This window comes from Lepisosteus platostomus, chromosome 6, assembly GCF_059453375.1.
Source record: "Lepisosteus platostomus isolate fLepPlt1 chromosome 6, fLepPlt1.hap1, whole genome shotgun sequence".
NCBI lineage: Eukaryota > Metazoa > Chordata > Actinopteri > Semionotiformes > Lepisosteidae > Lepisosteus > Lepisosteus platostomus.
In genome coordinates, this window is record NC_142616.1 from 23551962 (window position 1) to 23567451 (window position 15490).

Here is a 15490-nt window from a genome sequence, read left to right on the forward strand (position 1 = left end):
TCTGTATTATGTCTCTTCTAAACTATTATTTTACAGTCAGGCATACTTATCCCATTTTAAAGGTCACCACTATGTTATAGAATTCTGCAAAGACCTTATGACATCTCCAGCACTCAGAACTCTGTAAGATTATACATTTTTGCACACTGGTGTGCAGGGTTAGTATGACAAAGGTACTACATTACACTGGATGCATTAAATAAAAGGGTGTAAAGTCTTGGTTTACTTATTTATTTACATAGCATTTTTGTGATTTTGTTTTCCTCTGGTTTCAGATACAGTAGGTGCCAATGGATACACTACACTTGTGTGGTGTATTGGAAAATATTCCTAAGCTGTAAAAAGAGAAATTGGATGATCATAATTTTCTAATGACAATAATCATCATAATCAATGACAATGATCAATAATTGTATGAATGACAAATTTGTTTGTTCTTGTATTCCTTGGCCTTTTTCCGTTAAGGTTAAGAAACTACTTTATGCGTCTTTGTTGCCACTGAGCATGTTGGTGCTGTAATAAGAGTATTATGATTACAAATTGAGTTCAGTGGAAAATTATGCTGTAACCATTGCACTTCATATTTAAAATATAATGTAAGTGCTTGAAATAGACACAAGCATAAAAGCTTTCCTGTTATTGGTATAATAGCAGAACTCTCAGCTGGCCCTATTTTTGTGCAAATTAAAACCTATTTTCTGGAGAAAACTCTAAATTTATTTCTAACGATTAGTGTCCTTGAACAAAAAATTTATTGTATCTTGCCTAATGGAGTTGTTTCTTACTAGTTCTGAATCATTGTACTTGGTATATATACATACAAATTTTCCTCTTGAGCTAGTCTGCCTTTAGAAATTCAAAGTACATAAAAGAAATGTGTATTCTAAGCTGTTTCTTTATTGAAAACAACGCTTCATTAAAGAAAATGTACAGCTGTAATCCATTGGCCCTTGACCCTTAAATAGCATCCCTGTTTATATTGCATGTATTTCACAACGTTGCTTCTTAGCTGTAAAAAAAGGGAATTTAGGCAGTTTGAGGCAACAAATTAAACATCCTCCTTTATTTTATAACATCTAAGTAAAGCCAGACTCTTTATCACATTAATCAGAATGCTTTTTATGTTAAACACTTACTGTGATTCCACTGAATGACTTGAAAGTATCTGTTGGTTGCACTGCACTTAAGGGAAAAAAACAAAATGGAAAAAAAACCTAGCTGTTTACAAACTACAGTGTCTCAGCAGATCTGTTATGCCATTTTGCAGTGAGTGTACAACACTGTGATTCAGGCATTAGCAAAGATATCCAGGTAGGATAATTGAGGGGTTGTGGATTTATTTCCAGTCATTAAGCGCTGTGCAAGTATTTGTTCAGGTTGGTGGTATATTTCCTTGCATTGTGAACACTGATGTGTGTATGGAGAGGGGGAAGGGGAGTGAAACAGATTGGCTATCATCAGATTTCCCAAGAGGTCAAGCTTTGGCATTGTTGTTTTGTTGGTTTGTGTCCATCTGTCTGGTGTCAGCAGATCTGGGTCCTCCTGACAAGCTTATGAGGTAGAGGGTTGCCTGTGTCCAGTGACTGTGCCATGCCTGAAGCATGAGGAACACAAGTTCCAGTGTGGATAAATGACTTTATTATACCATCAGCAAGTAACTTGTAGAGACTTTGAAGAATTAGATTACTTTCCCATGCTCTCTGTTGCAATATAAGGACATTGGCAAAGGTGGGCATTAATTTGAACAAAAAAAACCTCGACATCATTGGGGTCCAGTTTTCAGAATCGATAACGAAAGTGACAGATCCAGATCTTTCTCTAGTCTCTTCCAGCAAACTGTGAAGTCTTTAAAGCCTAACAACTTCCTGTTCTGTTTTTTTAGGGGTGTGCAGAAGCTGAGGAAAAGGGGGGGAAAAAGGAAGGAAAGAAGTCTTATTTTGTAACCTAACCATCAGCTAGGCAACAGTCAAAACACAACCACCTGATCAGTGCCTAGCATGATGTCATCATTTGTAAAACCAATAGAGATGTGTTATTCTATCTAGGGCCCTGTGGGCGGCAGTTTTATCTTGGTACTTTTAACATCCCTAAAAAATAATATGAGGTGTGATTAAAAATCCCCTTGATGTCAGTGTGTGTGCGACTTTTAATGGATTAAGTAAATCTATCCAGTGAATGTTAACAGCTCACCTGTAGGAGGGAGACTAACATCAAAGGTGTATTCAATTTCATGTAAATATAAGTGCAGTAGTCGTTGACGGTGGGTTTTTCCAGCGCAGTGCTGAAAGTCGTTGGGGACTCAGGTTACGAGGCCTGCTGTTTAGTGTGTAATGGTGATCATGATGTAGCCCTTGGCCCCAAACATAAAATAATACATTAAGATAACACCAGCGCTTGTCTGTCCTTTCAAAGGCCATCTTTTGTTGAGTCTTTGAATTCCTTCTGAATTCAAATATTTCTGACTTAGGGGTATTATAAAGTTATTAGTGAATTTTGAATAAGTGTATATCTACTGTACAAGCATAGACACATACACAGGCATACTCCTGCTGTTGCAGTACGTACAAATACTTTTCTATAACAAGTTAAGAATGTTTACTAATGACAGGAGGTCTTTTAGCCCACCTAGGTTGTTTGGTTGTTAAGCAGCTAATTGATTCAAATATTTCATCCAGCCATTTCTTGAGTCGTCTTCAACCATGTGGCGGGGTAGCTTGTTCCACACTCCCACAGCCCTTTGTGTAAAGACATGCCTCCTGCTCTTGGCTTTCAATGCGTTTCCCTGTAGTTTTCACTCGTGCCCACTAGTCTGTGTTTCAGTGTTGATTCTGAAAGGCCCATTGGGTTACCTTTGCAGTTGAGGATATTGAATATCATACTGGATCCCCTCATATTCTTCTCTTTTCAACAATAAAGGGCTCCCTTTAATCCTGGACATGCATGTTGCTCTTCTCTGGATTGGTTACAGAGCAGCTATATCCCCTTAGTAACATGGGGAGTGCACAGCAGTGTAAACTAGGTCTTACTAGTTCATACTGTAAATCTCCTGAAAATTAAACTGTCCTTTCACTTGTTGGAAAATAATCAGGGGTGAAATGTATATTAAAGATGCTGTGTGATGTGAATACCGGACTTATTAAAAACTGACCATAGGATCTTTTCAGCGTGATAAGACGTACAATGTGCTGTGTAATTATATGCACTAGAAATCAAAGTTTGGGAACCAGTAGGAAGGTCTTTTGTCCGCTGCCCCATCTCCTGGCTAATCCTTTCCAGGGTGGAATTCACATTGTTTGACTGAGATGAACAAACAGACGTGGTCATGTTGTCAGGCAGCCAAAAGCACAGTTTCGTTGCATTGGCAAAACAGGGTGTATATTTCTCCAGGTCCCCTCCGAATGATTAAATAAAAATAGTTTTGGGGGTAAAAAACACAAAATGTTCAATGGGAATAAATTGAAAGTGACATAAAGATTCTTAATATATTTGTAAAGTATCTATTTCTAGCCTGAATACACAATGTTTTTTCATGCTGAGTATCTGTTTCAGGCTTTTCATGAAACAAACAGCACATAGCTTGAATATCTTAACTTATGATGTATTACAGCTAGTTTCTCTGCAGTGCTTTTATTTCATTTTTGATTTTTCCCAGTTGGCGTTTAGATTAATACACCTTGCTGAAAGAAATCAAAATGAAGACTGCGAAAAGCAGTCAGATGGGTTTCACGCTTTTCTACACTTGGCTTGAATGCAATATTGGTCTGTATCTGAAAGAATAAAAAACCAGTGTATCCCAAAAGCCAAAAATGATTGCTCTACAAATAAAGCTCATATAGCTTGGACATTTGTTTTTTCTTGAGGTGAAAATGGATCTTTAGTTTAAAAACAAACCAGCTCCTGCACTAAGTAGGAACTATACAATAAACACTGTGTGACTGAACAGATGCTAAAATATCAGATGCAGTGTCATCACTAACCTTCTCTTCAGCTGACTGCCTCAAGCTTACTCCTAAACAAGTTTGTCACTGCACAACGTTAAGATGGAAGAGCAGCCTGGGGAGATGCACAGTGCAGTGTTATATAAGGTCTGAGAGCACATGCATTAGTAAGAACACAAGTACATAGTTTTAATAGCTGTCTGCTGTGTATGCCTTCCTTTTAACATGATTGCATCTATCAGCCTAATTGCTCTCGCACTGCTGTGGCAATAATACTGTTGCATCAGCTATTCTGATGTAAATTTTCAATATGTATGACAGTTTCCCCCAATGGATATGCAATTCAAATGAAAGAATATATTACAAGTTGTATGGTTCTTCTGTTGTATATTCATCACTTGCATTTCAATATCTAAAGTAATCAATCTCTGTATATTTTAATGTTCAGAACTGACATTTGTGTTCAAAAACACGTGAATGCACTATACATACACTGTATATGAATATAATTACAGATTTTAAACATGTTTTCCTCTATGCTTGGAACAGCTAGAATTATTCAGATCCATGACAAGACCAGCATAAATTGTGTTTTCAGAAATGCTAAGTGTTCCATCAAGATGTGATTAATTTTAGTTGAATAATTTTGCAGTTTAAAAAAATCATTGTATGGTAATTAATGGACTGTGTATTAAGTAGGTCTGGATGGAACAAGATCAATATACACTATGGCCATTCCTAAATCTCTCTTGTGTGACGTTTTAAGTGAAGACGAAGTTAAATATATGGAAAATACTCCAGTGTAGGTATTTAGTTACACAGCATCTGTTGTTCAGCAGAGATCGTTAATTTGCGTGTCTATAAATCATATTGTTGTGTGCTGTTCCAGGGTTACTGAACCTTGGACCTGCTGAGGCTGACCCCTTGCCAGTGTCCTTTCACAACATGCATGCTTAGTGCTTGTGAAAGTGTCTGTTGCAAACTGAAACTGCAGGATTAATAGGGAGCTTGAAGACGGTGGAGTCCCATTAGCTTGTTGTTTGTAGCGATGTTAAAAGCTGGTGAAGACATGTCTACTGGAGTATACGTCTTAGTAAGTGTATTGTGTTGTTCATTTTTCCCCCCCTTTTCATTTATTTTTCTAGAAATGGGTGTGAGCTAGGAGATAAAGCATGCAAAGAAGAAAAGATCTTTATGCTAATCCTGCTCGGTGACAGTTAAACAGCCAGAACAATAAGACGCAGGCATTCCTGCATGCTCCAGATCACTTTGAATTTGCAGTATATACTAAATAATCTAGTCATTGTGAACAAGCAGAGGCATAGTTAATCACAACTAAATAGGCTAAGGGCTGTTTATGTCTAGTTTTATATTTTATTGCTTTCTGTGAGAGGAATATAGTAATAACTGATCAACAAACATATTAAAGTGTACCTGAGAATTCAGGAATTTTTTGCTTTAAATAAGGGACCTTAAAATTGTAAAAATGAATGTTAAAAAATGTATCTGTACATTACTGGAGGGGGGAGAAAAGAAAGCAGCACAATGCATTCCTTTGTTCTTTTTCCGTCATGAAGATGCAGAAGGGAACAGGCATCTGGAATATGTGTTTAGAAAATTGCTATTAAAAGAAATGCTGTTTACGTTTTTTCTGACTCAACATTTGCTTTCAATTACTCAACTTCTGGGCCGTAGGTATTCTAAATGAGTAACTAAACAGTTAATTAGTCTGAAAACATGAAGCTGTTTTTTTCTATATCTCTTTTTGTCAGTGCCTCAAAGACATGTATATGCAATATACTGTATATTTTTCCATGTGTATGAGGTCATTGTTGCTTCAGATCTAAGCAATACACATGACTGACACTAGAGGGCAACTGTTTGTCGATATACAGTACAGAGGTTCGTAACACAAAGGATATAAATAATTCAGTGAAGTTTTCCAGCCAGCCTGCATTTATTTTCCTGTCATCATTTTTTTAAAATAATTCTACCTCCAAGGTTATAAAATTAAAAATACATTTGCAAGCTAGTCATAAAGGAAAATATAGTCATCATGAGAGTCAACTAAAGTTAACCAAATAAGGATCTCTTTTGTGTGTGTGTTTGAGAGGGAGTGAAGTCTTTCTGTGTTCGATAATGATCAAATGACAGTTGGTCATGAGTTAATAATGCTGGTTGATGAAATATGCTGCTCACCATGTGGTACAAAGAACTTCTGTGAGTAAAGAAAACCACAGGCTAGAATTAGACACACACATAATTGAAAGAGTCATATTTTTCATTTACGTGAAAATGTAGTACTCTTTGTTCTGCTGTAATTCCCCGCTTATTGTATTTCACAGTTTTACACCTCTCTGACTGTGTTACCAGTGATACTGGATGACAGAGTGCATTGTCTGAGATGATACGCTGCACTTTGATGGACAAAGCATTCCATCTTGATAATTAATATGATTTAAGACTGCCTGGAAAGCTCTTGCCCCTTTTGCTAGGGCAGCCAAGTCTTGAGATCACAATGGATAAAATTGATTGAGTTTGGCGAAAAGTTCAAAGTTTTCATGGTTAGAATTTCACGACAAATAAAAAACATTCTAAATAGATATCGGTGCTTGTGAGCTGCAGCATGTCACGTGTTTTTATTAATTAAAAATATATGAAAAGGGTCAAATTTATCCTCGAATTATTCTCACACAGCTGAGCCAGTTTAAAAACAGACAGGGTACAATGGAGCTTGAAGACATGCTTAAAGATACCCAGCAGGCACATGTCTTTCTGTGCCAGTGGCATCCCAGTACAGCACTGGCACAGAAAGACATGTGCCTGCTGGGCATCTTTTACAGCATCCCAGTGGTGCTATCAGGTGTACATTGCTGTGATTGCCTGTGCTCCACTCATTCACAACTCCATTAGCCTTCGCTTCATCTCATCCTTATCAGTGGTTGGTGTGCTGGGTTCTTCTGTTCTCTAGTGTCATTTCACTTCATTGTTTTCTGGGAGCAATCCTGCATAATTCAATTATTTAAAACCCACAAATTTATATTCTGTGAATGTAGGAGTCTAAAAATATGCAGAGTTTACAGAGTAACATTTTTCATTTGGTAAAATATAGGTCTCTGTTGATTTAGAGGACACTACATAATTACATAAGATTTAAAAAAAATAGAACAGTTGCTATTTTAGAAGGGGATTTAGAGGCGTAGAGCATTATTTCAGTGACGAACGTATCATTTATTCATCGTGTATGTTTTTTTTTTTCCTTCTGTGCTTTGCAGTGCCATCTGCTGTATCCAGCAGTATGGAATCGCACAGAGAGAAAATAAGGGGATTGATTTTCCATATTCCAAATACAGATGGTGCAGTGTGTACAGTTTAGTCAGCTTTGGAAAGAGAGAACTGTTTTCATAATTTTACATGTAATGTTCTTATGTGATATTCTTCATTAAAGTATTTCATCTCTGCATACGGTGTTGGAAAACATGTGAGCAAATCTGCAAAAAGCAAACAACAGTAAAAAGCTGTAAAATCTTTTACTTCGGCTTTGACTGATCCTGGTGTAAAGTCTGAGCTGAGTAACGGGGGTTAATTTGTGCCAGTTGGGGTAATTTAACACTTGACTCAAAGAACATCTGCCGGGTGTGACTGATTCCCCCATGCAGAAATTGTTAGTAGATCACACGTCTTCTGTAAATACGCAAAGCAAAGCCAGTAATTTAGAAACATTGTTCAATTATAATAATGTTTCAATAGCTTCTCTAGTAATGCGACCTATTGTACTTTTCCTTGAACTCAGAACTGTATCTCAAATGTAAACTAAAGGAAGGACTAATCCCATAACCTCTTGATTTCTTTATCTTTATTTAAAATACAGTTTGTCTTAATTTCTTTGTGGTGCCTTTTTTCATTTTTTCTGAAGTCTGGATGCATTTGTTCTAAATTAATATGAGACCTTGTATTTAAACATAGTCATACATTTTGAAGTCTGTTCTACTGTATTAGACATTTTGTTGTCAGAGCTGTCTTCTGTAGTTGCTCTCTTTTCACATTGTCGTTACCACAGCACTAGCAATATACAGTGCAGAGTAATTGCCGTGAAAATGGAGAGTACGGCATTGCCATACATTGCATTAGTGAGCGAATGGAAAATGTGAGTAATGGAGTCAGAACTATTTCAGCAATGTCTTGTTCATATCCTTGTTCAGAGCTCTTGTTTAAATGCACAGCTTGAGTTTTCTGTGAGTGTGAATCACATTTGTGAGCTTCAAGTTGAGGATTGTTTTTTTTTTGGCAAGAGGAAATGCAATAACTGTACATAGCAACACAGAGGTATAAAACATAATTCTTTTCATAGTGGATATTGTCTTTTAAAGTTTTTTTTTTCATTTGATTCAATTTCCTGACAGCCTTCCGTGTAGATTTAGAGATCTGCCTTTCCAGATTCTGGCAGTGTCCAGAGGTGGATTTTAAACTTAAGACATTTCCCCCACAAAAACTGCACACGGAAGGGGAAATGTTTTATATGTATTGAGTGACAGTAAGACAGTTTCTTTTTTTTTTCCTGCTAAATCTTTCTAACCTTCGATAAGTAAAGTGCTGCATCATTGTTAAGCCCTTAAAGTAATGCATATGCTGTCAGGGAACGTGAAGAAATAAATTACATGTGGAAAAACCTGAAAAACAATTGCTCAATTGTTCTTTACAAAAGCAACAGCACAAAATAACAGACTTAATTTAACTGTTTACATAGTTTGCTGCATTATCTAGCTAGTGATTACATTTCCAGTTGGCATTCTTAAGAGGGTTTCATAACCATTTCTTACGAAGAGCTAGCTTCCTTGTGGTTGTTTGTCTTCCATAAGTAGTACAGTGACGCAGCTCCAGTGTGACTGTGCTGGACAGAAGTGTGTGACGCTTGCTCTGGTGCTCACCAAGCCCAGAAAGTAGGTCCAGCTAAAGTTGGTCAATTGAAGGCACGAGGGTCACTGGCAGCCTGGTAGCTGAATTCCACTGTCTCCCGCCCAGCCCCTTCATTCTACCATTATTTGCCAGTCACTAATCTGTTTATGTGTGAGTAATGGAGTGCTGTGGAGACCTAAAAGAAATCATAAACTGAGACCAGAAAGCCAAACTGTTCACACAGTCTGAGGCGCCAAATGCCTCTAAAATGCAGTGCTGCTCTGGATTGTCACACATCATGCCCCACTTGTTACAGGCTCCAGCAAGGACTGGGTAACGTTTTTAGTTGGGGTTTTTTTAAGTGGACTTTGACGTTTTTTTTTTTCCTTTCTTCGCCAAGAATTTTAATTGATAAATTGGAACGTGTTTAGATGATGCATTTATCCAAAGCAATTTACATTTGTAACCATTTACACAGCTGGGTGATTTACTGAAGCAGTTCCTGTGAAGTGCCTTACTCAAGGTTACAACGTCACTGTCCTGTTTGGGACTTGAACCAACAACCTTCCAATTCGGAGTCTCAAGTCTTAACCACTGCACCACACTGCTGCATTCATATGTATGTTTGGAAACGTTTAATATAATGCTTGAATAGTTATACGTTTTATTTAGGGACACTTTATTTAGCATGTATTTGTATATCGCATTGCAATAAACAGGATACTAGCCATTTAAAATCTATATGTGCAGAAATGTGGAAACAGTTCAGATTTATTGCATAGTAAAACAAAGTAGAATAGAAGTTAATGTACTTCAGTTGTCATGAGTAATTTGTTAGTCATGAGTTTGGAATGTAAATTGTTATAAGGCTTGTAGTGTTGAAAAAAAGAAGTATTAATCTTCTGGACAAACACAACTGATATTTGAGAAACAAGCTTTTTATTTCCAAATATGTCTCTCTACCCCTTGTGAGGTCTGTGGTTTTATTCTGAGGCCTGAACAAACGTGTTTGTTACAGTGCTGCATGAAGAAAAAAATAACCTTGTGGTTGCCAAGGTGATAACATGTAGTAAATGTTTTCTTAGTAAAACTGTTTAATTCTGTTTGCCATTTTGTGCTTCTGGCTGAAAGATCATGAGGGAAAATGCCATGCTGTCACAATAGATTTTGCTTTCTGTAATTACTTCATCTCTTATTTTAAAAGATGATTATATTTTGATTTAAACTACAATGAAAATATGATCTGGCAAATAGGTATTACCCGTGGGCTTGCTATAACCTTGGATATGATTTAATTATCACTCTGCATGTCATGTTACTTTGAATCTCCTCATTGAAATTATTAGATTCGATTTCTGCCATTCCGTTCTGGTATAAATGGCTTATCTGACTTTTTTTTTCATATGGCCAGACTGTCTGTGCAGGTGGCATATAGATATTGCCGTTCCAAAAATGTGATTTCGCTGATTGTTTAATAACACGCAGCGGACAGAACGAAGCAGTTAACGGGCTGATTGCTTCTCCATTTAATTGACCTGACAACTGAATCATTAGGGATACATTGCCCTTTTGTTTGGACAAACGTTGGTCTTTGCAGGCTCTTTTTTTTTTTCCAAGGAAGTTTAAGATCTTATCAGACAGTTAAACAAGGGAACATTGTATTGCAGTGTGGGATGTAATCTTATAATGTGCCAGTCCATGTGTTTTAATTGTAATGTAATACTAGTGATAATAGCCCACATTTGGGTTTTCAATCAGTAATTCATTACACCACAAATAGAGTGCTTGTTATTCATCACTGGAGTATATTTACAGTTCCCAACATATGGTGGTAAACATTGCATTTTCCTTACGTTCTGAATACAGTTTTTGAATTGGCTTTTGAACACATTTTTGCCTGTTGGAATGAACCAAAATGATTGCCTTTTTATGTACTGTATATGCGCTGGCACTCTGTCAAGCGTGCCATGCTTGGTAGCCAAGGTGGCGCAAATCCCACTGGCGCAGTGGCGTCTGAGCCGCCTCCTCTCCCTGCGTTTCAGCCCCGAACCTCAAAGGCAGGCCCCGCAAGAAGAAGCCCTCGACGTCCCAGCGCCGCGACTCCCAGGTGCTGAACGGTGTGAGGGAGTCCAGCAGCGCGGGAGAGGGGAAGGCCTCTGCCAAGGTACACCACTATTCACGAGCTTCCCTTCTCCCCATACGCCGCCTTCCAGTCCTCTGCCGTTTCCATGCCTGGCCTGGGACTCGGGTTGTGCTTGGATGAAATTTCGGAATTAATGTTAACATCAAATATTTAAAATATCCCGGTAATTATTTCCTGTTATTATGGTGACCTCTGTTCCGCATAATGTACGATTTATCCATTACAGGAAAAGGTATTGCATAAAACCCTCCTCCTGTTTTTTTTTTTCTTTTTCCAAGAGGCAGAAAGTCAACTTCCTTGTGATCTAAGCTATCCGTAACTGAGCTTAAGATCTTGGTGTTACCATGTAGGAGTATGGAAAAATGAACATGACTCACATGCAATGTTCAATAGAAAACAATGTAATTAAAAATCCAAGAATTTTGTTGGTTGTTAATACACAGTACTTTTAAAAAGGTCATAAAAATACCGTTGGCCACCTTTTCCTTTTGTTGCGTTATGTGATTGGAAGATGCACATTGTTAACGTGTCATGCTGAACACTGGATTTCTCTGAACATACAAGAACAAAAGAAAGGTTACAAACGAGACCAGGGCATTTTGCCCATTTAGGCTGTTTTGGATGGTAGTACCTCTGTAACCTGAGTGTCTCACCCAGCCACTTCTTGAAAGAACCCAAGGTATCGGTTTGTTCCATTCTCCCACAACCCTTTGTGTAAAAGGGTTTAAGCCCTGGAATGTATCCGAGTGCTTTTCTCTGGACTAATTATAGAACAGAGCAGAGCTCTGGAATGCCAGTCTGCATTCCACTCAGATGCATGTGTTCCACCTACTGGCAGACACTCAGGTAACAGGTTAAATTTTTGACTGAAAAGCCACATTAACCTGTTGTCTTTTTTTATGGAAGAGCTTTTGTGTGCATTTTTGTTGCCTCTTTTCTCATCTACCCAAACGGTCTTTAATTCCAGGTAAAAACTGAATCTAAGGCAGTTGTGGCCAAACCCAAAAATAGCAGTAACTGTAAAAAAGTGGCAGCCGAGGAAAAGCCTCAGCTTGGGGCAGGTGAGGAGTGCAGAGCTGATGAGCAGGCTTTCCTTGTAGCTCTGTACAAATACATGAAAGAAAGGAAAACACCCATTGAGCGGATACCATACCTTGGTTTCAAGCAGAGTAAGTAGAAGCAACTATTTACTATATACAATACCAGCATCAAATCTGAGCTGTCTGCAGGGGGTAATGTCTATAACCCTGGTTCAAGTTTTGTGTTCTAAGGCATTATTATGAAAGCTGACAAAACCTGGAAAAGTGGGCATGGTATATTGATCTCGAGATTTTTCAACTCAGTAAGATGGGTGTTCTTTACCATTGCAATCTCTTGTACAAAACCTACTTTTGTTCTTAAATAGGTCAGTGTAGAAAAAATAAATTAATGTTGCCCATCTGACTCCATGGCACAAGGAGGCCTCAGCCAAAGCTAATTACTTCAGCATCAATGCCTCCAATGACAATATGGAGAGACCTTTCTGTTCTGAGGGGTGTCAGAAACAGCCGTCTGAATCTACTGAAAATATGAAAAGAATGTCTCTTCCCAGATTGTATTCACATCTTCCTTTGTGTACTAAAATACTTCTGAAGTAACAGAACAGAGCTGCTTACGGGAATAGATATTGCAACTATTGGCGACAAGAAGCTGTAAGGAAAAATGAATCACTTTGTTTTGTACCTCACTAACAGTAATCCATGTTTTAGCAATTTGTATCCTAATATTACAGCACACTTCGTTTGTTGTACCAGCTGTTATGTTGTTATGTTGGCCATGGGGTCCATTTAGTTATATTTTCCATCCTGCTGAGAGCTTTAAAAGCTACTAGATTTCTACAGGGCAGAAACAAAAAGACAGTAAGTCAAAATGGACATGATTGCCTGTCCGGAAGCATGTTGTGTTTTTCTCTCCCAGGAGTAACACAACATCTAGATCCAATAAGCCCTCAACTAGGAATATTATAGAGTACTTGTGAGACATCACCGTTAAAATGTACTTGTGAGACAACACACTTAAAATATTAATTGTCTGGCATTCAGTTCAATAAATAGGAATGCCTACAGTTACTCTTTAGCAGTGTCCTTGTGAAGAGACGATGACATTTGTTATATTGGCATCTTGCTCTGATACCCTTCTCAGCGTTACAGATATTGAAAATATTTATTGCCCACATTGGAGGTGCCTGGGTCAGATGTGTGCATGTCTGCAATAATGCTTTTTTAGAACAAGAAGCTGAACAGGACAAGGAAATATACAGGATTTGATCATTCTAACAAAATAGTACTACAGCAATCACCGTTAATGCAAACCTTAAAAGTGTTAAGTCCTAAATGATTTAGCTGAATCCCTGAAGTCATTCACCATGGTAAAAAATAACTCCCTTCGTTATCCCTGTGGTATATTTGTAACAAGAGAAAAAAAATCAATACAGGCTTATATGTGGATAAGAAAATGTCATTTTGAAAAATACAAGGCTTTGTGTTTGTGTGGTGATTGACTCTTGATTGATTACCTTTTGTAGAGCCTGTATAATTTATTGGCAGACATTTGAAAACTTAACACAATCATTTTGAATTAAAAAAACACCATTTCGTTGTTTCTTCAATTCTGAATGCCCATTAATCTGACAACTGTGTGGGAAAATGAAATGTCAGGAGTAAAGTGACTTAACTATGACAGTAAAATGTTAACAGACAATAGTTTTATAACAAGGTACTAAATAGTTTCTAAAGAATATTCTGTATTGTGTAGGTGACTGATTGTTTGGTATTGTATTGTTGATCTAAATGCTTATTGTCCCTCTAACAGTAAACCTTTGGACTATGTTTCAAGCTGCTCAGAAACTAGGAGGATATGAACTGGTAAGTACTTAATTTTATTGCCATTCAGTTCTCTAACGTTAATGTTTTCCTTTAGGTTTTTAATATTTAACAATAGCAGAATCAGTGTCCTATTTTAGACTTGCTGTCAGATGTGTGTTTACTAGACAAAGCTTGGATGAAGCTTCCCCTTAGATCTGCATTTGGCAAAACGACGCAGTTGTTGTAAAATCTACAAGTGGAAAACATATGTAACTCTTTTCTGTCAAGGAAATTAGTAGACTCTGTAATTTTTTCCCATGTTGAGATTCAGAAGGGACTATTACTGTACAACAAGCCAACAGCACAATAAAGAAATTTCACTTGGCAGCATACCTGACATCTGTTCATTTCCAATATGGGGGGAAAAAAGTATTTAAGACTTTCAATTTAATCAGTTAAGGCCATTAAGATATTGTAAATGATTCTGCCTTTGTTAATTAGTTTTGTAAAAAGAAAGAGAGAGTGCTAGCCAAGTTGTTTACGCTGTGAATAAACAGGAAGTTATTCATGATATTTCAAAGGTTTCTTTCAAGCTTTCTATCTGCTGGTTTTATCAGGTAGTTTAGCCTACTTCTTTGTGTACAGGAAGCAGAGTGGTTTGCATGTGTACTGTACAGAAATTATTCAAAATGCAGTTATGAGTTGCAAGTTACCATTAAAATCATCCATTTCTCTGCCTACTTTCAATCGGTTAAAAGCAGATGACATCTGTAATAAAAATCAGTTTACACAGGAAGATGATGTCACTGGAAATATTTACATTGCACACAATGATCAGATTAAGCTCCACAGCTAGCATAGTAGTTTGTCAGACAATACTTTATATTCTAGCCAAAAGTCAACTTTAAGCCTTACTTACAGATAGTAGCAACATGAAAGCAAACAGCAGTGGAGTAAAAGTAGAGCCCAGCAATTAGGATCTGTGCCACAAGCTGAAGTAAATGAATTCTATGCATATGAGTTCATATTTTGACCAAAACCAAATTCAAATCCGTAGAATGTAAGTAATAAAGTGAAAGGTTACACTATAAACAATGTATCAAGTGGTTTTACTCAACTGCTTGAGAAGGGTGACGTAGGCTGTTTATACAAAGGCACCTTAAAACCTTTGACATCTAAAAATGACACCCTAATTGCCCCATTTCTAGAATGTTTTTTTCTTTCACTTCTCATACTGTGATTGTATGGTAACAGTTCTGCAGATAGCGTTCTGTTTCTACATTTGTAATTTAAATCAGATCTTTGTGGATAGATTTGTGAGAGCTCTTTCTAAAGCTTTCATCTCCAACCAGACAAACAGCACATAAAACAGCACTTCAGCGGCATCTCCAGCTGAAAGCTACTGCTTTCACACTTTTCCAGATCAAGGTTGTTATTAATTGGGAGACTTTAAGGTTTTAACTCAGTAACCTCTGGCTTTTCAGTGCTAGTTGGATGCTGGGCAAGAACACCATCCATTAAAATGTATGGACCATCCCATTGGTTTCATCAGGAGAGCTCCTGCATGCCTTTCAGGGGTCCAGCCCTTCCTGTAATTCTGAAATTTGACAAACCCATTTGTCCTCGTCTGAAGGGTACTGCAGTGTTAGCACGCAGTCTGATAAAACATT

At 37.5% G+C, this 15490-nt stretch overlaps 1 protein-coding gene across 1 annotated transcript in view; it reads left to right on the plus strand.

Moving 5' to 3' along the window:
• The window catches only part of arid5b (AT-rich interaction domain 5B), a 69216-nt gene that overhangs the window by 34169 nt on the left and 19557 nt on the right, over positions 1-15490 (plus strand). Inside the window, exons 5-7 of the mRNA XM_088634928.1 lie at positions 10877-10998; positions 11945-12146; positions 13828-13880. Of these exons, the coding sequence (XP_088491054.1) occupies positions 10877-10998; positions 11945-12146; positions 13828-13880 (377 nt within the window). The remainder of the gene's footprint in view (positions 1-10876; positions 10999-11944; positions 12147-13827; positions 13881-15490) is intronic.